The sequence below is a fragment of the Montipora foliosa genome, chromosome 7 (genome assembly GCF_036669935.1).
Source record: "Montipora foliosa isolate CH-2021 chromosome 7, ASM3666993v2, whole genome shotgun sequence".
Classification (NCBI taxonomy): Eukaryota; Metazoa; Cnidaria; class Anthozoa; order Scleractinia; family Acroporidae; genus Montipora; species Montipora foliosa.
This window is the reverse complement of record NC_090875.1, coordinates 33870669-33895097: the sequence shown is the minus strand read 5'-3', so window position 1 is coordinate 33895097 and position 24429 is coordinate 33870669. Positions and strand designations below refer to the sequence as shown.

General features: G+C 39.6%; 1 protein-coding gene across 1 annotated transcript in view; it reads right to left on the bottom strand.

The window, feature by feature from the left end:
- Positions 1–24429, bottom strand: part of LOC138010136 (uncharacterized) — a 128425-nt gene that overhangs the window by 12301 nt on the left and 91695 nt on the right. The window contains exons 24-36 of the mRNA XM_068857084.1: positions 18999–19140; positions 17436–17534; positions 14576–14738; positions 12220–12463; positions 10568–10601; positions 8960–9111; positions 8696–8838; positions 7702–7845; positions 5081–5276; positions 3180–3328; positions 2835–3029; positions 2294–2451; positions 1958–2075 (exon numbers count right to left, since the gene is read on the bottom strand). Of these exons, the coding sequence (XP_068713185.1) occupies positions 1958–2075; positions 2294–2451; positions 2835–3029; positions 3180–3328; positions 5081–5276; positions 7702–7845; positions 8696–8838; positions 8960–9111; positions 10568–10601; positions 12220–12463; positions 14576–14738; positions 17436–17534; positions 18999–19140 (1937 nt within the window). The remainder of the gene's footprint in view (positions 1–1957; positions 2076–2293; positions 2452–2834; positions 3030–3179; positions 3329–5080; positions 5277–7701; positions 7846–8695; positions 8839–8959; positions 9112–10567; positions 10602–12219; positions 12464–14575; positions 14739–17435; positions 17535–18998; positions 19141–24429) is intronic.

The window sequence follows — 24429 nt, the reverse complement described above, 5'->3', positions numbered from 1 at the left end:
CCACTCCTCCATGTAAGCCAATGTGAGCATTATCACGTGACCAGATCTGGGGTTCAAGTTTAGAGAATCAGTACTTGTATACTTGTTTCCAGCCAGTTTACAGCGTACATCTTTGATATTGGACATCCATGTTATGGTCAATTGAAAAGTGTCAAAACAAGGCCTCCGATGGCTAGTATCACGTGACCATATCGCAGGCTCAAGTTTAGAGCTCATCGAGGTCAGCTTTGTTGTTTTGAGCTGACCGCTAACCAAGTACTTGGTTTCGATTGGATCGCAGGTTCAAGTCAGGTTATCTTATAGTGTATTGCAAGAATAAATAACCTGGGAGCTCCGCTTTTAGGCTTGGCTAAGTCTATATATTATTTAGCTATAGAGTTACTTAATATTGTGTATGAAATGTATCCCTTTTTTCTCCATTGTTTCCACAGTTTGATAACTTTTGTAATTTTTAGAACATGGGGTTTTCTCGTCTTTTTTATCGATTCTACACATCACTTATCTTCATATAGTGGAGAATAAACTATCTATCTATCCAAGTGGTCCTCCCTTCATGAGGTACGAATAAACCTTTTGTGTTAAGTGGATGAAACACTACTGTGAATGGGTGAAAAAAATCATTCTTGTCGGAATGCAAATCTCAGAAACAAGCCAACCAATAACGCAGCAAAATATAAAAGATTTCAAACTTCATGTAACTGCGTAAAGCAGTATGCAGGGCGAGAAATTGTGTGCGTCATGCCTTATTAGAAGTTGTGTCCTTATAATCTTGAATTTTGAGCCCTGCTTTTTACGAAATGATCTCCTATAGCCTCTATCAGCTCTTTTCAAACCCCGTTCCAACCTTGGCCCAACCCTGTACCACATTTTTCATAATCCTAGATTCTGAGGTGCCTCACATTGGGGAGGGGGGTGGCTGGTAATTTACGGGTTTGTTAGGTAGATTCAGGAAAAGGGACTACGTGTATTACTTCTTTATATTAAATGTTAGGTGTTCATGAATATCTGTTGTGATTTAATTTTGTCTTTGGTTTGAAATGTTTTGAACCAGTTCATTTTTTTTTTGAAACCAGTTCATCGTTTTCAGACCAGTTTAATTTTTTAGAACACCTCCCATTATAACATATCTGGAATTAATTAGAACTCTTTATGTAGTATGTATAAAATAAACTACAGAATTCATTTTAAGATTATTATGATGAATTGTTGCCTCTGATATTATAAAAGACAATTGCATGTGTACAGTACATTCTAAGGGTTAAGGAATTCTTTTTAATGGTTAGCTTTCATGTAAGGTTAGGGACGTCTTGAGCATTAGCGTTTCGTCAGATCTAAACCATTTTCTGTCGTTCAAATGTAGGACTACATTTTATAATGAAAAGCCATTAGTTGTTTGGCACTTTTTGTGCATGGAATGGACACAGTTTGACGATTGTGTTAACAATTTTCTGGCTGATTCCTTTAAAATTCCTAGGAGCTACACCCCAAAAAAGGGAAAATCCCTTTTTTAGACAGTCGACCAGTTAAAAAAAAAATTAAACTGGCTTAATATTAATAAACTGATTTGAAAAACTGGTTTAAAACAAATTCAAAGCAAAAACAACATTATACCACAACATATCCGTCATGTTTTTCTTACTTGCCAAAATGGCGGTAAATTTGAACGTCGTCAACTAGGTATATTTTTCTTATGAGGAGGCGTAGACATAGTTCTGCTCAAAGCACTAATTTTCTCACAGATGCAGTTTTGGTCACGTGTAGATTTAAATTGTGAAAAATAAAATTTAAGATATAGAGAGAAAAAAAAATGTCATGGGAACTCTAAAAAGTAATAGGAAGAAAGTAACCACAAATATAAGAAATACCTTACTATAAAAACTAAACCCTATGGACAACTAGATTTATTTAGTCCGCCCCAGTATATTACGCTCATCTTGTTTGCTACAAATTCACCCACCTTCCTGGAAAGTCTCTTGAGCTGTCAAAGATGTGTCATTAGTAACGGAAACATCATAAACACAACTTTTCAGCATGGAATTTGACAGTCCAAGCGAAGAGCAGGCAGCTTGAGCTTTCTGGAAGATGAAGTGTTGATTTGAATGTAAAATGTATAGAATACAAAGCTTAAGCAACGAAATTGACCACTGTAAGAGCTTTAGGGAGACTGGTACAAGTGGGACAGACTGCATTTTTATGGAAAGAAAGACACCTTTTTTTACTCTCCAGGAAAACTAAAATAGCCTTGTCCGACCTCAGGTGTAACCTTCATAATGAAGCAAAGAAATGTACATACTGCGATAATAAAGCTGTCTATTCCCTCTAAAGAGTACATGGGAACAAAGTCTGGGTTTGTGTAAGAGAAGTCCATGACGTCATCACGGTGAAAGTTGGACGCGTTCCATGACCAAGTCCCTCGGAGGCTAGAGTTGCTGTGACTTGTGCTTATACGCCCTTGAAAAAACATTTTGGATTATATTATGCTAACAACAATAACAATAACAATAACAATAACAATAGCAATAACAATAGCAGTAGCAGTAGCAATAGCAATAGCAATAGCAATAGCAATAGCAATAGCAATAGCAATAGCAATAGCAATAGCAATAGCAATAGCAATAGCAATAACAATAAGAAGAACAAGAACAAGAACAAGAACAAGGAGGAGGAGGAGGAGGAGGAGGAGGAGGAGGAGGAGGAAGCAAGACTAACAGTCTCTAAATACGCATATTCACAGAATTTCACAGAATTCTAAAAATACGCATAGCTTGCCTGCAACCAGTAGAGATATGGTAACAGTTAATTTTGATTCCGCTGATAAATTTCGTTTCACTTACACGAGTCAGCAAACTTTATAGGGTCATCATACAGTTTTTTATTAGGCCCCATCAGATCATTGGATTGGTCGTCATCCATGACACCACAGAGCCCCTCAGTGTAGCCTTTAAAGGCTAAGGTAGGTGTGAAAAAGACATTTAGGAACTGACGATTCATCATGTGACTGTACCGCACATCTGTTGTTAATGTCAGGCCTAGAAAAATGAAGCACTTTAGAGTTAGTTTTTTGTTTCTGTGGAATCCAATCTATTCCTAACCTTGTTAGGGAGTAATGGCAGACGACATTCAAGTTATAGATAATTTGTTGATAAAGGCCCTTATTATTAAAGTGCTTGTTGACAAACCTGATTCAAACTGTAAAGACACCAGCATAACTGCAGCTTCTTCTGATGAGTTGCTGAAGGCTTTTTGCATTTCCATTATCACGCTTCCATTGTCCAGTCTCATTTTCTGCCCAGTATGAGCTGAAATGTTCACTAATTCGCCATCAATTCTATCAAAAAAATGTAATTTGAAATAAACGTTTTGCCTCCTGAACGTGGATGCAGAAAAAAAAAACTAACAAAAGGAAACTAAAACAACACATGCTTAACTGCCCACGCCAATGTCGCCAAGGGCCAATGGCCACGGGGGGGGGGGGGGGATTGGGGGCTGTTTAATGGAAATTAAATGATACAAAAAAACAGTTTGAGCGTTTACAGTTTTGTGTTTAGAAATACAAATAATTGGATGCACAACAATTTTATGAGTGTCATGAAGTATTTCCTTGCTCTTCTCCCGAACATCTCAGTCACTCGCATTTCGGAATACGGACAACTAGACTCCGGTTATTCCTCAAGTAAAGAGAGAGCATTGCATTTACCCCTACGAAAAAATAATGCTAGCCGTTATACTTACCTTTAAGCTTGGAATTAAAGGAACACTTCGAGTGGGTTATCTAAATTACATGTGTATCTAATCAAGTGCATTTCTACACATAAGTGATCACCTGATTTCACTGGGAGCGGGGATAAGGCAGTTGTGATATCACTCGACTCACACCAATATGGCTTCGGTTCAATTCCCAGAATCGATGTCAAATGTGGTTTGTGTTTAGTGGCTCTCTATTCTACCCTAAGAGGATTTTCCCGGGTACTCTGGTTTTCCCCTCCCCTTAAAAACCAACCAATGAGTCGATACGTATTAATCGGATTTGATTTGATTTGACTTGTGCACGACCTTACAAGCTATTTAGCTTTAAACATTAACGTGTGAAAATAAAGGTTTGTTATTCTTAATAATAATAATAATAATAGTAATAATAATGATAATGATAATGATAATGATAATAACAATAATAATAATAGTGATCATTGGAGCTTTTGGGCTTGTCAAGAAGGGAACCGAAAACTAGATCGGCAAGATCCTAGGCAATATCACAATAGCAGAGCTACAGAAGACCGTCCTCCTTGGAACTGCTGACATACTTAGGAGGACCCTATCCATCAAGTAATCCAGCAGACTTATGACTGCCCTAGGCGGTAGCCTCGTGGTCAGTGTGCTCGATTCCGGATCGAGTGGTCTGGGTTCGGGTCCTGGCCGGGGTCGTTGTGTTCTTGGGCAAGACACTTCACTCTCACGGTGCCTCTCTCCACCCAGGTGTATAAATGATGATAAATGGGAACAGAAATAGATACAACAAAGGAAATGAGTGAAAATGTGTTCAGCCGGGAATCGAATCCGGGTCTCCCGGGTCTCCTGGACCGGTAACCAGGAGACCTGGGCTCGATTCCCGGCTGAACACATTTCACTCATTTCCCTTGTTGTATCTATTTCTGTTCCCATCATACACTACTAATTAATACTTGTCAGAAATTACTGTGAATCGCCTTCCGAAGGGAATAGGTTGGTGATCTAAAGGTAAATGAGGCAGTTAGTTGTTGTTATTTCCCCGCTCAAAATCCCTCAAAGTCCCTTAAAAAAAGACGTTAATAAATAGCTCCTTTAGTGTTCTCAATAATAATAGAAAATAATAATAATAATAATGATAATGATGATGATGATGATAATAATAATTATTATTATTATATGTAAATGATTTCTTATTGTCTTTGTTTTTCATTTATCACAAATGCTAAGAATGAGATATGTTATGTTTTTGTTTTCGTACTTTTCGGGGAAATTGCATACAGGACAAATACAAATACATTATACTAATGGCTCCTCAAAAATCAAGCTATGGACAAAAATATAGTTCCATATTTACCGTAGTTTGGGGTATTCTTGAGGGTTGATTGATTTGAGGGACATGATTGTTAGTACGCTTTGACCCAGTTTTACTGCAACACCTCCAGTGAGAGAAGCTCTCTGATAGGCAAAGTAGCGAAATTGTATTCCAAAGTCATTGAAGATACTTTTACAGCCCCAAAATTCACCAATCCCGAAATAGTCAAACTCTATTCCTAAAGAAAAAGAAGTGGATAGAAGTAAACCTACTGGTGTCAAGTCAGTTTTATATGATTGGTCTTTTAGTAACTTGCTGACTCTCAAGGTCGAATTCCAATCAACACTTTCGCTTTTTACTGCCAGTAATAAACACCTGCTGCGACTGTTAGCCAACTTTTTAAATCAGACACCAGCAAAGTAGATTAAGATCAGCCAATCGCAACTCTGAATGTAACTCATTAACTCGTTTTGTTGCAGTGATTGACAACAGTGAAAAATGAACCGTTGGTTGGAATTTGCACCCCAGAGTGCACATTGCGGACATTACCGACCGGTATTTTTGTTATGCGTACCGAGCAAACTCATGGAATCTGAGATAAATAAAAGCACAGTACAACACATTACTCTTAACAACTTGGTTTCTTAGAGACAATGGGTAATCTACCAAACTTTTATTGGTGCACCTCACAGAAATATTTCGAAAAGCATTGGAATCCGGAATGGTTGTAGCTGCTGCAACTGTTGACTTTAAAAGGCTTTCGACGGCGTTTTACGTGAAATTTTAAGAAAGAAGTTAACCAGAAACTTTGGTATCACTGGAAAATTGTTAGAATTCCTGGAATAATATTTGAAGGAAGCGGTTTACGGTAGTGAATGGTAGACAATCTGATCTAGCGCCACTACTTAGAGGAATTCCTCGGGGCTCAATATTAGGCCCCACCCTTCTTACCCCGTTTACAAACGATTCACCTAATAGTGTCGTCTCCGGGTTGTTGTACATGTATGCAGACGATACAACAGTTTATTGCATTATATTGATAAGTAAAGGAACTATTTATAGGCCTCTGCCCCTGCTAGATTAGAGGACTCAATTTTCGAGTGGGTTTCATCGACTAGACTTCTCGACATGATAGCTGATGGCAGACTGGACATCACACGTATTGGAACTAAAAAAAAAGCGTTGCTAATAAACTTGACTTGCTAATACGCTCTAGGCTCATACCTCGAAATTGTCTGAAAGATTTCTATTTCAAAGTGATCCTGGCCTCTATAAAGTACGGCCTTGTTTTGTGGGAGTCGTACACTAGCTCGGATTTATTGAAGGCGATAGGACGGTTGCACTGTAGAGCAGCAAGAACTATCTTCAATTTTAGCAAAGATGATGCCATCATCTAAGGTATTAGAATATTACCACTGGATCACTATCGATCAAACATTATAAGATAGAATTAACTGAAGAGAGTGTAGTGTAACGTGAAGTGCTAGATTTCTATCCCATATGAACCATGTGAGCGTTAGCCCTACTGATGGAACTGGGCCCACACAAGGACAGAGAAAAACTCTGACCAGGGTGGGAATTGAACCCACGACCTTCGGGTTAACACTTCACGTTACACTACACTCTCTTCAGTTAATTCTGTTTAAAATATAAGTGCTACACGGCCAACGTTTGTATATACGTAACCTTTCCGTAAAATTATACGATAGCGATCGCAAGGCTTTTCCAGAAAGGAAACTCTCTCAGGGGACGCAATAATTTAACTGTTCCAAGTGTGGGAAAAACTCGCTGGCATTAAGAGGGGAAATATTGTGGAAAGTAATAAGCGATAAACGCGATTCCAATTTAGACCCTAAGCGTTTATCAAGGCATTTAGGACATACAAATATTTTAAGGATTTTAATTTTAATGCAGTCATGGCCAGGTCTAAGAGGAGCGATTATGTGTTTGACCTTATGATATGATAAGATAATTTCACAGGGGTACTTTTATAGGATAACTTTATCCTTATTTTTGATTTTAATATTTAATTTGTACATATTAGTATTAATATTTTTTGGGTTATTATAAAACCTATCGTGTTGAAATAAAGGTTTTTGATTTATTTTATTTACATGTTTATGAAGGGCAAACTACACCGGAGCTGGCAGATTCTGCAATCGATCACCCGTGAGGATGAGTGCATTGCCAAATTCTATATGAAGAGGCAAATTTTTTGCAAGTGAATTGTCCGACATCGTCATCATCATTTATTTACCCTCGGTTTTTATTGTAGCTTGGTGTAGCTAATATCTCCGAGAATTTACCCTCCCAACCATGATACATCACATAGGGCAGACCACAACACCGGGAACTCCATTCCCCACCCTTTGCAAATAGTGTATGGTTCGTTTACGTCCCACAGGTTTATGAACATTGATCTATCCGAGAAGACTAGAAAGTCTAACCATTTGCAGATAACATGACAAAGGCAGCACTTTCTCCTCAGTTATTTAAATTTCCCTTAGTGTTGGTGCGGCCGGAGTCGAAGTCATGGCCTCCTGAATGGCAACCTGGTGCTCAACCAACTGATCCACCGGTGCGTGACAACTCCTATGGAATTCTAGAGCTCGGATGTTCCAAATAAATAGGGTGAGCACACAAGTGAAAAAAGAAGCATTCACCATCTAATGTTTCCAGATGGGGATCACCCCAGTTTCTCCAAGGCAGCCGTCGTTGACAGCAGGTTCCAGTCCACCGCGTTGAACATCGACATCGTGCTGTACAATCTGACAGAGGAACGATGACGCCATTGCCAGAACAACCATCTGCAAAAAGTTATCAGGAAACTGTTATTTAGGAGTGCGTAGAAAAAAAACATCTCCTCCGAGCTCATCCCAGCAGCTAAAGAGAGACCAAATGGCTTTTTCATAATCATTAACTTCCTTAAAAGCAGGGTTTTTTTCTGTTTGTGAGCTAAATGCTAAAAATAATACTTATCTACATCAGTGCTGGTGAGAATGCTGGATATTTACCAAGCCTCGAATTAAATATCCACCAGTATTCACCTCCACTTTGGTGAATAATTATTGCTAATTTTCATTTCGTAGATTCAACAGCACTTGAACACATATGAAAAAAAATATGAAAAACTGCATGAGCTGATTACTGCGCAATCCTTTCCAACAACGGTAATCGATCTGTCCACAGATATGTTTGATTTGGACATTGAAACAAAACAACACTATAAACGACAAATTTCAAGTATATTCGTTTTGGGATTTTTCATTTTTTTTTCTTTTTGGCTTGCTTTTAACGTGACGTCAGGAAAGCCATTCTTGGAATTGAATTGTGTTCTTATGGGAACGTTTCTCTTGTTTCTGTTCATAAACCTCGCCTTTCTTATGGCAAACATGCTCGAGTACAACCAGCTTCAGCAGTAGACACTGCCAGTTGGGCGACAATACTTTTAAAAAAATTGGACTACATTCACCACACCCTTATTTATATGTGAATGCCAAAACGAATCCGGTATCAATAAATTCCTGATTGATTACGAATATTGATCCAGAAACTCCAGTCCGTTGTACGTATACTCTGAATCCAGTGTAAACGTAGTCTTGAATATACAACAACGATAAGCACTAACTACTTAAGAAGAAGAAAGGAAGAACTTACATGGACAACCTGGAACATCTGGTTGAGAACAGAAGAGCCCTTTCCTCCCTAGAACGCAATTTGGGTACTTCCCGCAAAGAGGGTATTCGGGACATTCATAGCGTTTGTTAACTAGGACATGCCTGTCTCCATCCTTGCATTTCCTATAACAGTAAAGTGAAAGAGAGTCCTCAGTTGAACAGGTGACCTCCCACTCACTAGATCGGGACCATACACAATTGGAGGTAACAGGTAACAAATCTAAAGCCTTCTTCGTCAACTTACGGTAAGCATCTGCAGCTTTCATCAGGACCAATAATTGCCTCTTCTTCTTTCGTACAATCGCAAGGAGGTGGAGTGGTTGGAGGCTGAGTAGTGCTTGGAGTGGTCAGGGCTGGAGTTGTCGGTGATGGAGTAGTGGGACAGCTACATCCAGGCTGGAAAAAAAAAACAACAAAACAGTTTAATATTAGAAAATACATTACCACATCTCTCCCATAGAAGGGTAACCGCATCTGTCGGAGATTAGTTAAACAGTACAGCTGTTAGAGCACTCATACATGTCATTGCTGTTTTTAAATCTCATGCGATGCATATTTGCATATCGAGTTTTTTCCATCTCTATCCTACTTCGTTCAATCCCAGTCTATAAATCAAACTAAACATATGTATCTTTTTCATTGATTAAGGGAAGATTACGTTTATTGTGTGGGCCCAATTCCATCAGCAGGGCTAACGCTCACATGGTTCATATGGGATAGAAAACTAGCACTTCACGTTACACTACACTCCTTTCATTGATCAAATGAGCGTTTTGGCCTAATGGCAGGTTATCCATTGTTTTATTTCAATCTTGCTCGGCATTGGATTACGCCACTGATTTTCACTGCGAAATTGTTGTATTTCAGTCAAGGAGACGACTGTTCAAAAACCAACACTGCCAAAATCCAATTCGATCCGGAATACAAGGACTGGAACTAGCTTGCAAATGGGGCTAATGTGTTGTAATATAGTAAAAAGTATTTGCATTTGAAAAGATTTCCCCACATTAGCCTCCATTGCAAGCTAGTTCAACTCCAATACTGAGAATTCGAATATGGTATATGGTGGTGGTTGTGGAGATGGCACTGGTGATGGTTACGAGGGTGATATATCAGTCACTCAGCCAGTTGTCAACCATTTGAAAGTATACAGTTATTGGTGTTGGTCTTCTCAGGTATTCAATTAATTCACTTGCAGAAACGATGTTGATCGATTGACTCGGAGTCGAACCCATGAAATCTCATTCAGATACTCGACAAATGAGCCAGGAGAGACTCATCAACAAACAGGTAGCATACCTCCTACATACTGCTGAAAATGAAATGTCAAAGGTGACATCGAATTGCGGCAATCACCTTAATAGTCTAGCTACCTATGGAGGAATGGTGGTGTAGTGGTTAGATCAATGAACCCTTGCACACAGGGTCACTGACTAACATTGTTACCGTGTTGTTTTCTTAGAAAAGAGACACTGGATCTCTCCATACCGGCTTAAAATTGGTTGCAGGCGACATACTGGTAAGGTAACCTTTTGATGGACCAGCATCCTGTCCATGGGAAGAAGCAATGCTTTCAGTTGCTTCAGCTACAGAAACAGGTATTAGCTCAGGCCGTGTGAGCCACAGTGGCTTTCGTGCGACCTTGCATTTTTTTCGTTGTATGAATATCTTAGAACTCAGTCGCAGAGCATCCATGCTCCATTCCTGATAGATTCACTCAGAGTTTTTACGAGTATAAGCCATTGCAAATGGTTGAAAAGTTCGATGAAGACCGTCCCTCAATTAATACATGACATCACAACAATGCTTTGCAAGGCACAACCGCTTTTCAATCTTAAGTTGCGAGCATTACCTTAGACTTCTTACACGAGGGATCGAGGCACACTCTAAAAAGACGAAAAAAAGGAATGATTAGCATCTTCGTTCATGACAGCTAGCTTTCACAATGGGAAAATAAGGAAACAACGACGAAGGTGGCTAAGTAAACTGGTAGGGTTTTACGTTTTGCTGGAGCAAGCATAGGCACAACCAATATATGCAAACTGGATGGGGCTTTTATCCTGAACAGACACTAATCACTGACAACAAGTTTTTCTGTGGTAATAATACGAAAGAAGTGAAACGTCAAATAATTGATGTCTTTCCTCAAAGAGATAACGACCAATGGTAAGGGGAATCGATTTGGCTTAAAAAGGCGCTGTTCTCGAAACAAATAAATCCTTTTGCAAGGATGGCTCAGTATATGGACCTGTAAATGCACGTGAGGCTGATGATGATCTAGTAGTTTTGTCATATAGACCTCTGTGCTTTTCTTATTCATAGACAGAAAATAATGTTACAATAAGATGGTTTACATGATAACTGAGTAGAGAAGTGTGTTTTCGCCGCCATGTCATTGAACCATAGAGCGGCATATTGAAGGAACTTACAAACACACAAAAATAGCGATGAAAACCGTTGTTTGGGTGTCATACTGAATCCTTTATAAAGTTAAACTATTATCATTAATCATAGAGGTTCATACACTATGTTAAATAAACGTCAATTCTCCCACTTTTTAAGCTTTGATTTCTGTTTATTTTAACGGGAATTTTCTTATTCAATGGTCCGCCATTACTTACTTTTAAATCATGACAGAGCTGGATCGAGGAGAAAATGACGTTAAATACTCACTAGTTTAAGAATGCAATGTGTGTGTGCGTGGCTGACTTTATATGCAGCAAGGAAGACTCGGGCTTTCAGACTTAAAGTCGCGTTTTGCATATAAAGTAACCTGCATTTACACCCTTACAATTTAAGATCGTGAGTAAATGACGCCACGTTTCCCTAGATCCAACCCTCTGGGTCTACTCGGTCAGTTTTGAACGTGATTAATATCGGACCATGAAATCCGAAACTTACACTCAAAGAAAACAGCCTTTAGATAAGAATCAAAGCTCAAATTCTTGACAACCTTACTCCCGTGTGATGTATTTAACCTACAGAAAGAACCTAATGAACATTTAACTCATAATTGACCAGCTCTCAGATGCCTTGATACCTGAATTGGTAGAGCAAGTGTAGAGCAATCTCATGGTCATGAGTCGAAAGGCCTGGATTTTTCAGGCCTGCTTGCAAATGCTTCACTGGCTTAGATAACTGCAGTGATCCTCATAACTTTCACTTTATGTAATTTACACGATAAAGAAGGCATAATAGCTAATTGTAAGCGGAAGTCAAAGTTACTTGGTGCAGGAAATGTTAGTTTTTCCGAAGGTGACACTTTATGTCATATAAGATTCAATTTGTTCAAAAATTGTAACTGGCAAATCAACCTTTGTAATCATGCCAGTTTTAGACTTATATCTTAGCTGAAAACGCATTAGCTATTTAGTTTAGTGTATGTTGATAATGGAATCAGTATGATCTATTGGTTTTTACAAAGATCTTCATTGAATAACTTGAAAAAACGTAACCAGCACCTCCTTGGCAAACCCTCAAACTCGTATAAACATTTTTACTCACCGTTTTGTTATGTCCCAATTCAACGGCCATCTTGCAGCTACGATCTCGTGTTTCTTTGAAGTAAAACCAACAAGTAGTTTTCCAACTACTTCGGAGAATCCTGCGTGAAACAGTAGCTCATCTTTTCCAGCACAGTAAGAACTGCACAATGTCAGTTTTGCCCTCATCCCAAAAGGAGTCTCAATACTTAGTTGGATAAGTGACCAATCTGATTTTTTCTGTTTAGTTTTGCTCTTGAAACCAACTGCCAAAAGCAAAAAAAGAAAGAAAGCTTAGCGTGACTATGGAGACCTTTTACCCGACACCTATTTGCATCATAGAGCGAATTTCAATCGAGTGTAACCAAAACCAGAGTAATTATTTCAAAGACAAGACAAGTGGTCGACCGCAGTCGAAGGCAACCCGAAGGCTCCTTTTACAATGCTTCTACCATAACTTGCGGCATCTACCGCAAATCATGGCAGGGGTGGGCGCAACTCCTATCCCGTTGAAGACACAACTTGTCCCCAGTAGTACTGGTACTCATTTTACCCACCACGAAAGGATGGAAAGCTGAGTGAACTTTTGGAGCGGCAATGGTCATCACTAGATGGTCACCCATCGAGTAACTAACCCAGCCCAACGGGACTTAACATTGGACGCCATTCGGGGAACAATGGCAGCCCACTGAGCCAACCGTAGACCCAATTACTTCGGCCAATCAAAAAGGACGAGACAATCTAGTAAACCAATCAAAACTTGAAGTAATTACACGTAACCGACACAAAGTGCAGGAAAATGTGCAAGCGCGAGCCACGATTGGTTTTGGTTTCTTTTCTGATTGGTTGAAAAAGTGGCGCGAGAACTTTGAACCAACCACTGAGTGAAGTAATGCAAAACCAAAGCAATTTGCTAATTACTTTCGTTACTCAATTGACAACCACTCTATTAAAAGAGAAAGATGTTAATTACTGTTATTGCCGCACCCTTTCTGTTTTCAGAAAATCGGCACCCCTGATGAAGACACAAAACAGGAGCCTTAAAACTTTTCAAATACAATGGTCTTTAAATAACAATATTTGAAGCCACACTCAAATTTCTTCAAACCAGAGAGTAGCATTACACCATATCTGGTTGTCAAGCAATGTGAAGGACAGTGGTGGTGGATGAAGGGCGAAAGCGAGTTGAGGGACGTAAAAAGCAATCAAAAAATGAAATCGTTAAATTTGAAAACATTTCATGTTTTATTGGAAAGATTTCAGTAACGTAAATAGTTTTCAGAACGGTCCTAAGGAGCACAGCCAATAAGACACATGTCATTAGATGGGAGCTGATTTTCAATGAGGGAGGAAAACCAGAGCACCCGGAGAAAATAAAATCAAAACCCAGTCCACATTCGATTGCAGTGATAGGAAGCATGGTTGATTATCAGTATGCTATCCTGACTCCTAAACATCTCTAAAGCGGGCTAACTCGACAGAAAGCAAGCCTTTCGCTCATTATGGAGGTGGAACTGGAAAACCACTAACACCGGAAGCTCAAACCTCGAGTTAATTTGTTGTTTAAATTTGCCTTATTGGATGGTCCATTGCAGCTTAACTCTCTTTGATCGTCTAAATCCTAAATTTAACTTTACTTAAACCGAGTTAGAAACATCAGGACGTAATAAAAAAGAAATCAATAGACAAAAACTATAAATACAGAGCAATAATTTTCAGAACACTATGTAATAAAATATGCTAGAGAATACCTATATATTTTATTGACCATTTTTATTGGGGTATTTAATGGCCTATGGGAAAAATGCCTCCTTTTCCATGTATACTCAATTAAAATCTCCCGATTTGAACAAATTAAGGATTTTGGTCACCAAAGTACTGTTGGCAAGCTGTTCCAAACAACTGTCCTGTTATAAAGGAAGCTGTTTTTATGACAGCGCGGGGAAGTGGAAAAACGAGATTATCATTAGATTCTCTTCATGAGTAGTTCATAACACTGCTATGGTTTACAAATCTTGCCTGGAGATAATTGGGCACCAGGCCACTGAGATCTGAAAACCATAGTAGCCATAGAGGAATCACGTCAACTGGCCAGCTGAGTCCATTTTAATTGATCAAAAAGTGTGTCCGCTTCGGCATCATGCATTGAGTGAGTTGCCTCCTTCCTGACTCTATTCTGTGTTCTTGAATTGTAACTATATATATACATATAAGACCCTGCCACATAAACGTTCTTTACTTTCTGGTAAGCTACTCTAATAGTCGACCTGGATAAGTGATTGTCTAGCTGTAAGGAGCCCCAAGCTGTCTACTTGGAAGACTGGTGCCCACGCAAAAGCGCTAATCAAGAGTTCCATTTTTTTTCGGAATGTACTTACAGAAAACCTTTTTCCACAGTTGTTTGACTTTCTTTATAGCCTTTCGCAGCCACTTTGGTTTGGTAGGCATTTTTAATGAAAGGTTTGGAGACACTTGTACTTCAATAGAGCATCCCGTTTGCGCTTCCACCGTTCCCATGTTGAAATTTGAATCAACATCAAACTGCAAGGAAGATGAGGAATATCGTGTTACATAACAAATTTTGAAAGTTGTCTTCTTTTTTATTTTGTTTTGGCAATCCTTCTTTTCAAGTGACAGTTCAAGTTTACTTTTAAAATAATTACTTTATAATGCTCACTACACACATGTAGGAAACACTTATCGAGGTGTGCATTGTAATGGAGGTGGAAACGATCACCTTCATGACAGGAACATACAAGATAAAAAGAAGCTAAAAATAGATAATGCGATTGCAAAATAGGACAAAATTATAGGGTACAGTAATTATGATTGCTAAATTATGGACTTAATGGAAGGGCATCGTCGCATCCTATTCCAAGAATTGTAAACAGGAATTTTCAAATTCTTGTTTTGACACTTTTGTAAGCGCATGCCAGTAAGAATGCACAGAGCTTCATAACGTATTGCCAAAATTTGTTAATGACTTGACTATATTTTCACGCATAATTCGTTGACGTGAAAGTTACCCATAGCTGAAGATTGCGTATTATGTTTATGAAAGCTGGGGGAGCGATTAAATTATTACTAAGAATAATTATTACTTAATTATTACTAAGAGATCTCATGCATACTTAACAACTGTTCACCGATGTGGACGTGGCTAGTGGTGTATATACTAAAAACAGTGAGATAATATAGCACACAAAGACGATTTTAAATCATGTATAACTGAAAAGATTACAACATTTTCAAAAGCAAATTCCACGCGAATTGCTCAGAGGTGAATAGCAAAGGATATATGGTTTTAGGATATATTTGAGTATCCAATCAGCGCGCCATTCTACGCTATCGATTGTTTTAGTATATACTAAGGCTGGATATTAAGGCATACAGATTGGCCAAAGAAAATATTATTTATTAATATTTCAAATTTATTATTATTATTTTAGTATTTATTATTACTGTTACCATTATTATTATTGTTATTATTATTATTATTATTATTATTATTATTATTATTATTATACACATTATTTACTTTTACACTACATCCTGAACTTGAAATGAACTACGCATTGGTGCACTACGCTAATCCACAACTTGTTTATATAGAAACACTTCAGTGGGTTCAAAGCTATACAGTGATTCGCTCACTCACAATGCTTTCGGATGTATTAAAACTTTGGGAGGTTCGGGGCATCCTTCAATGAAACCGAAGGGAAAAGAGGGAGACAGATCAAAGAAACGGTGCAAAAGGCAATATAGATATGCTTGAGATAACTCAGCAAACCATTTGAATTTGGACACATTTGTTTTCCTGTCCATAACCAGATACAGTATTTGACATATAACAGACAAAAATTTGTTTGAAGTTGGTTTTTAGACTTATCCAGCCTCAGAGCAAGAGCAGTCTCCACGTAAAAGAAGACATTAGTTAAGTTATAGGTATTAAGCCAGGAAAAATGCTATTCCAGAAAGCTTGGGTTTTTTCACATTTTTAAAAGCTTTCAGCTTCTGACTGACAAAACAGCACTTTTCGTTTTCAACAACTCCTGTCTTTTTTAGAAACACATTGGTCGCCAACCGAAGATGTAAAAACTTGAAATTAAAGGTTAAAATCTTTGAGCTATTTGTGAACTGAAAAGCAGATTGATAACTTTCCCTCACTTTAATTTCTTCACATGATGGAAAAACTATTTCCTTATGCCATTTTTCCTGACATGCAAGACATGCAAGAGGTTTCTTAATTTAAGATGAAATTAACATTTTATACACAAGTCTTGTTGGTTTCGCACATTATAGGAACTTTTTAAGCAAACAGTCATGTTTTTGCATTTCCTTTTGTTCCTGAGGTGGTTAACTGCGGATACTATTACAAAGTAAGTAAGGGGCTGAACTTGAAGGTTAAACTTATTTAGAACATCAGTCCAAGGAAGAAGGTTTAAATAATTATCATAGAGATGTCTTATCTTTATTATCCCCTTTGTATACCATTCTCTATGGAAGACAGGCCCATTTCCAATCCGGATCAAAGAGTTATGCCACAAAAGCGACAATAAAAAGTGCTCTTCAGATACGACCTTACTTCCAAAAAAGAATTTCACTCCAAATTCCAAGGATTTCCTTAACAAATGGGCAGGTTATGGTAGTCACAATTTGAAACGTTTTTCGTTTTATTTAAATTGTTCTTTTGTATTAAATCACCTCGATATTGATCGAATTCCAGTTGAAAAATAATTTCCATCTCCCACAATTATTAACGTCCAGTCTTTTTTTTTTTTTTTTTTTTCCAGTTGGCCGAATATTTTGGAGGCCTCTTTTTTGAAGAATAAGAATCTCTCTTAAATCAAACCAAGAGGCTTGGCTTCATGCATCTATGTCACGTACAGGGAAATATAAGGGATTGGTACCATACTATTAATGGCAAAGGGAAGTGCCTCCTACAATATGTGTTAATTAGAGAAAGTAATGCTCGATGGAGATAAATTACTCTGGCATACAGTGGAGAAGACTCTCGTAGTTCAAAGAATTTCCACAAGAACATCATAGAACAGTGGTCTTTTAAACCAATCACTAACCATACCAATGCAAAAGTAACACAATTATTTTGTTTGAATTTTATATCTCATCTCGTTGTCCAATTTTATTATATCAACACATTCATGCTTTATTGCCAAAAATGACACGTCAAATGCTCCATTAAAAAAGCAATTAACTAAGAAAACAACGCCCACTCACTCTAGGTTGAATTTTCTGACAACCTCCTGAAAAAGTGCAATGTCCTCCCAACCGTGTTTTACCTGACACAGTGAGTGTACTTTGAATTGACACCTTTCCCTAGAAAATAGATACCAGAGTAGAAGTGAATTTAAGGAGTGAAAAGGGATCATACAAAATGTCTGCACACGTTAGACCCAGCTCAGAAAACACTTCTGCGCTGCCTCTTACATTTTTTATTACAAAACTTAAGGAAACACAGCAAATATCCTCGAAAGAGAGGGATAATCATTAGATTAACAATAGGCCAACCTTTTGAAACCTTTGGGGAGTAGGGCTGGCGCAGACGTGAGATCACAGTGGTGAGATCATCAATGTGGCCAGATTCGATTCCCAGACCCTGCATCATATGTGGGTTGAGTTTGTTGGCTCTCTACTTTGCTCCGGGGCGTTTTTCCCCTCAAAAACCAATGTTTGATTTGATTTCTACGTACACTGTCTCCAATTAGAGCGGTTTTCAATTGTGTGTCGAAAGTAATTAGCGAATTGCTTTGGTTTTGCATTACTTCACTCAGTGATTGGTGCAAAGTTCTCGCACCACTTTTGCAACCAATCAGAAGTAAAAACAAAACCAATTGAGGCTTGTGCTCGCACATTTTCTCTCGCTTTGTGTTGCCTATCTGTAATTACTTCGAGCCTTGATTGGTTTACTGGATTGTCTCCATCCTTTTTGATTGGCCAAAGTAATTACTTTGGTTTTGGTTTTACGACACTTATTTCAAAACCGCTCTAGTGCCTTCAGTGCTAGAAGACTTGATGCAAATAAAGGTCATTATTAAATACAGGGCAAAATTAATGAATGCTGATTGGGTGAGATGGAGGGCGTTTTTCCTTCATCAAGAAGGCACTTTTGGTAATCAAGAGGGCATGATCACTTGACCCTGATTAGTTAACAGTCGCTTATCCAGAGCAAAAGAAGTTACAAGAGAATCTTCTTCCAGATTAGACTACTCTTTTGTCCACATATAAAGAACATTTTAAGCGCTATTTCTGTTGACAGCAACAATTTATTGAATTGAATTTAACCGAATGGGAGCGTGTTAATTGTCATTTGTCCCGGTACTAAACGGACCTCTCTTGTTAATTTTGCCCTTGCCTAAACACTTAATCAGTATGTGCCCTTGTGCAATTAACAGATAATTTCACTTGTATTTTGAAAATTTTGAAAATTTTGAAAATATGCGTGAAATTTATCCTTAATTTCCCTCGGGCCCATGCAATTACGTATATTTATCATCGACATCATTATTTCAAAGACCTAGATACTGTGGATCGGCACCTAGCTCAGATATACTGTTTCTTTTTGCTCCCTTCTGCTGGGTCTTTGTCCGGTCAATGGCATGTCGTTTGGAACAATGCACTCATTGCATAAGAATGGCAATAACGCATCATGAAATCGTTACGAGGTGTTCAATGTCACTTTGAGCGATTCAAAAATAAGTGGTAGTTGTAAATAAGGGGTCATCTCGTCCAATTATTTTCAAGCCTTCTACATAAAAGTATATGTTGTTCCTTCTGTCTTACCTCAGCCTTTATTGAGCTTACTAAACTCGCAGTAAAGAAGAAAGCACATGGAACACCCACATTACCAATTGGGATCCAAAATACAGGTCCAAGTTGAACTGGGGAGTGGAGGAGCGGGTGGGTTCTTTTGAAGAAGTCAACGCTGAAAAAGCAATGATGGTATCATACGCATTAGAGACACTGATCACAAAGTAAAATATAGTCCTGTTTCGAATCTATCAATTTGAAGGACAGGGTAACTCCCCTCCCCGCCCAGAGCTCAAAGGCCTTGCAAATTTGGTCAACTCTTTTCCTTTCACTTTTAAATTTAAAAGGTAAATCAGGAGTGGAAAATTCCTCTTTTCGCTGCATTCCATTCCACTCATGATTACAGTGTAGACTGTGCACTTTAGCTAGACGCGAAATGCCAAGTTGTTTCGAGTTCTGCAAAAGTTCTAGGATTCAATATGTTTAGCAAATGCTTTTCTGAGTTCAAAGTGACATCAAATGTAAATAGTAGCTATATCGGTTACTTCAGACTCATTTTGAAACGTAGTCATCAAATGACCCATAACCAATAACTGTCCAAGATCTCGCAGTTATCTCCCGAAGTCCATAAAGCTAAAGAATGACGTGCAGGCTCTCCTCTAGGGTTTGTGTTTACAATAATAGCCCTATGAGTTTGTTTCTTGACGATTCGGTAGACTGTTGGTAATTGATTTCAGGGTACAGGCCCCAAAACACGTGTCTCGATACAGGGTCGCGTTTTGCCAAATCTGTTAACGGTCGGTCTGTCAAGGATACTAGTTCCATCGATCCTTGTCGTAGCAGTGCGCGATGAGACTGTTACAAAGGTGATGCAAGCCGTTGTATTTAATGCAGGAAGGTCGGAATGAATGGATTTTAAACATCGTAATTAACCACGCCCGTGCCACTGGTATCAAACATCCTTTCAAACTCGCCCCAGACCACCACAGTCAGATTTTGGCCAGGATGAGCCCCAAAACTGATCCCCAGGGTGACATGGCCCTTCTGTTGCGGGTTTTGCAAGGGGCTATCTGCATCTCCTCCTGCTACATTATTTAACAGGTACAGTGTGCAATTCCAGTGTGCCTCCAATCCCCCGGTTTCAAAATACTTTCTTGGTGGTTACCCAGAGGGTAGCTTGCTTGCAGGAAGCGATGGTACCCCCACAAATCTTTCTTCTTACCATTCTGATTGAGTTCCAAGGATTTGAATGGATATTCCTCTCCGCATATGATCTGATGAATGCGTGTCACCCCAAACGTCTGGAAGACAAGTGGGTAATGAACTAAATTTTCGTTGTAGGTGCGACTTTACAGTAATCACACCATCACACGGTCGGGCACGCAGCCTTGAAAAAGACCTGTTTTCTTAAACATGGTGCTCTCCCCGTCAAACATAAATGTTCGTACATCTATGTTCATCGTTGGGTACCAAGCCTGCATGCCTTTGTTATGCCTTTGTTTAGTCAGCGCCTTGTAAGTGGTAGGGTTTAAGGTCAGCCTACAAAGATATAATTTGGCTTGGATATCATTCGGGCACAGGATACTTGGATTCTTCTTATTGGTCATCTTTGTGTAAAAAAAAAAAAAAAAAAAAATTCGGGACGGTTAAAGGTGATGCGCAGCTTGATTTCGATGCGGGTAACTAACACGCCTCCGGTATGAAAAGGTTTTAAATGTGGTTTCAAAACTAGGTGCACCCATCCCTTCTCCAAACACTTGGAAGTCAACACTTTCAAGAGATTTGTCTCTACAGCGGCAAACACACCAGCGTTAAGGGGGTAGACGATTGATTGGCTTCAGCTGCTGTAACTTGTCCGTCTGCATACAAACCAGCATTGTTGGCACCGGTAGCTAGTCTTCGGAAATAGTGAATTCCCAGCGTGTAATGCTGCTGTTGTTGAGCAGGGAGTAACCCACCCATCGAGACCCTTGAAAAGCCACATCTTGTGCTGGAAAAGCGCAGAAATTCAAGGACTTGCCCGTAACGAAGGTCAACGTCATCTGTGGGTTGGTCGTCGAAGTCCACTGTCGGAACAGCTCGTAGTCCAAGGTTGATCCTGGCAGGAGCCCCGATCTCCAATGGAGTTTTTCATAATCCGTCTCCCACTTTCGGGGAGACTTCCTCCTCGCATGTTAACCCGTTTCGTTCTGGAGGTGATTCCCTCAGTTCTGCTTTATTTATCTTGGATGAAATACAGGGTAACCAAGGTAGGGTTAGTTTTGTTTTTAGAACATGCTACCAAGACACCGTTTGTTTCAGCTACTTCCTTTTGCAACGTTTTGTCGGTGTTTTCGCTCATGGGATGAAATTGTTTGTGCTTGGGTTCCAAATACACCACACCTCTTCCTCATCTCTCGTACCAGACTTCGCGCAATAAATCCGACTTCATTCCTCCCAAGATGGTGCTCTGCGCTACAACACAGTACACATGCAGGGCGCGAGAAGGCTCTCCCACCACCATTCGAAAGGCGTGGTTCAGGTTTGTGAAACGCCAATTACCATTCATGCTTAATCGAAGGTAAATTTTTCCTTTGCCGAAAACACACCATTTCCATCTTCATTCAGCAAGTCACGGTACCTCTTAGAGGTTGTCAGATCAGGCACTCTGTCATCTATGTTCTCTCGAGATAGGTTACGGCCCAACTTGCATGTTTCTGTCAACCGCCCAACGCTAAGGTACCATTGATCCAAATCTCTGGAGTGCTCCCTATCCCTTGGAGTTGGATCTTTTTATTGTCAATCAGGACGTTTTGTTCGTTTCCTCGCTGAATCCAACGAAAGGTTATGTAGAGACACTTTCCCGTGTCATCCACAAAATTGCTCCCTTGAAAGGGATCCTTAGGAGCTTTTAGATGAGAACATCAACACAGGCTTTCATGAAACTTTCTCCAGCCACCAACCATTTGAGATGATCTCTGTTGATTTGCACCTCCGATCTATCCCCAGGCCTCACTAGCGTCGTGTAAATCAGAAAAGCGTATTTTGGTACTAGATGGTACAGGTTCACTCCAGTGTCAGGCGTAGACATACTGCTCAAGGCAACTCGCCAACTACACCCCGGCAACGTCAGTCGTTGGGGCAGTCGGACCTTAAAACTGGATGGTGAGTTGTCTGGAAATTCAGGTAAGGTTACGTAGAAATCACTTACGGTTCTTTCACCCTTTCCGCTTGCGAATGGCCTTCACCTCGATCCAACTGTCACATTTTTCAGATCATCATTGCCAACACACTTTGACCTGCTTTCCTTTGCGTTGTAAAACCTTCTCTATGCAGAAGAGCCTGTCATTTGGTGCAGTCACCGCTTGCAAATCTTGTCTGATAAAAATTTCCCTTCCCATTCTTGTACTTTGTAGGTGGGTACTACCCCTGGCACTACATGGCGGATCACCGAAACCTTCTTTTGTCTACCCAGGGAAATACCCTTTTTGAAATGGGTGATGTTTCTTGTTCAAACGTACCTGTGCCCCTTTTACCAAAAGAGTCTGTCTGCTCTTTTTCTTGGCTGTGAATCATTTGTCGTACAGACGGTGCTATATTTGGTCTTTGTTGGCTTCCGTCACATCTTTTGAAGATAGGCCAATGCTCCAATGCTTATCCAGGTACTGCACTGTTTGGTATTGACCTTGCATATCATTCTCCTTCATGCAATCATCCACTTATCTCAATTCCTTGACTTTTTCATTTAATTCCCGTTCAACGTAAAAGGCCTGACGATGCCTTATTTGCCTTGTCCTATGGGTCTCCTCTAAACTCAGTGTCTCATTCATGGTCTGTTTTTATCCTTGATGCTGTCAACTGTCTATTTTGGTGAAACGGTAAGGTCTTTTTATACATGGATCTGGACATTCGAATGGTTGAATGAAACCAACCAATAATTAGCAACTATTCACCGAAGTGGAGGTGGCTAGTGGTGGATTTCCACCACTACCCACAGACACTGAGGTGAATAGTTGTTTTAGTACATACTAAAACAGTGAGATAATATAGCACAAAAAGATGATTTTAACTCTTTTATTCGCGCAAAACTTACAACATTTTCGGGAGGAAAATCCGCGCGACTTGCTCGGAGATGAATAGATACGATATTCGGAGTTTGAGAGGCCAATCAGCGCGCGCGTTCAACGCTATCCCCTGTTTTAGTTTACACTAACATATAATATTAGCCTTTGACACTATGCTCTATTCTCCCAACATTTATCGTGAATCTAAAACATGTTCTGTAAACTTGACCACGGGTCAGTATTAGGTTCCATTTTTCGCTTGCCGATGATGGCACATGTTTTATCCATCAATGACACAATGGGCTCGAAGCTGGCTCCAAACGTTTCCTCAACACCATCGTACTCAAACCAACGATTAGGTGTCATTGAATATGGATACAAGGGCTTGTGCATCAGGCGTGTCATCTCTACGCCTCACCTCGTCCCACCATCCACACCCGCTAATCCTTGGCTGGTTTGTGCAAATATAAAAAAGCGAACACAGTATCAGCTTTCTTTATGATCCAATAATCGCGTGGCAATAACCCGTTAACTTTATAAGATGATGGGTGTGTACGCTGTGGCCGTTTGTTGGCAGCTCGGCAGGCGTTATCCGCTTCTGTTTCCGAGGAGCTACACTTTATCATGTTTATGCATGATACGTCAGAAGAAAAATCCCCCGGATGGCAAACTGCTGAGACGTCAACAAGTTTAGGATCATCACCACAACAGAGACGCCATCCTTTCCCAACCCCTCGGGTGATAGGGTGATTTTATGGGAGAATGCATATAACATGCATCCCACATTGCCCCGTCCATCGTGTGGCCCAGGCATTGGTGCCTTTAGCACCCCCAGTGATTGCCGTGATCTCCCTCTTTTTCGACATTCGTTCACTCTCACTCACAACTACAACTACATCAATCAAATGGTTGCATTCTGTTTTTATTGCACCATGGAACCAATTGGAATATATTTACAGTATTGAGCAATCACAATTTATGTGATCTTTGAAAAGCATCCATCAGATAGGCGCTGGGCCATGTGACAGTGTCATTTGAAAGGCTGATGGTGCTTGAAGTGTGTTCTCGAATGATCTTCAACTTTGATTGAACGGATGATGTCGAAATGGCACTGCGTTTTGTTTCTTCTTTGCTTGGTAAGCCATCATGCGTGGTTGAAAGCCTGGGTATCGAGGATGTTGCAGTGGCAGACTCACTTTCTCCTAGGGTGAAGACTAAGATCTTGTGGTTCCAGGGAGCGTGCGACTATTGGAAGTAAGAGCATGTGCGGCTCCAACAGCTGAGATACATGCGTCCAAGGTTCTTCTCAGTTTTGCTCTGTTTCAAAGTGCAAGGTTTATTGCAGTAGCACAACATCTTTTGCCATTCGGAGTGTTTTTTGTGTCGGTATTAATCACAAGGTGTTGATGCCATTGTTTCTC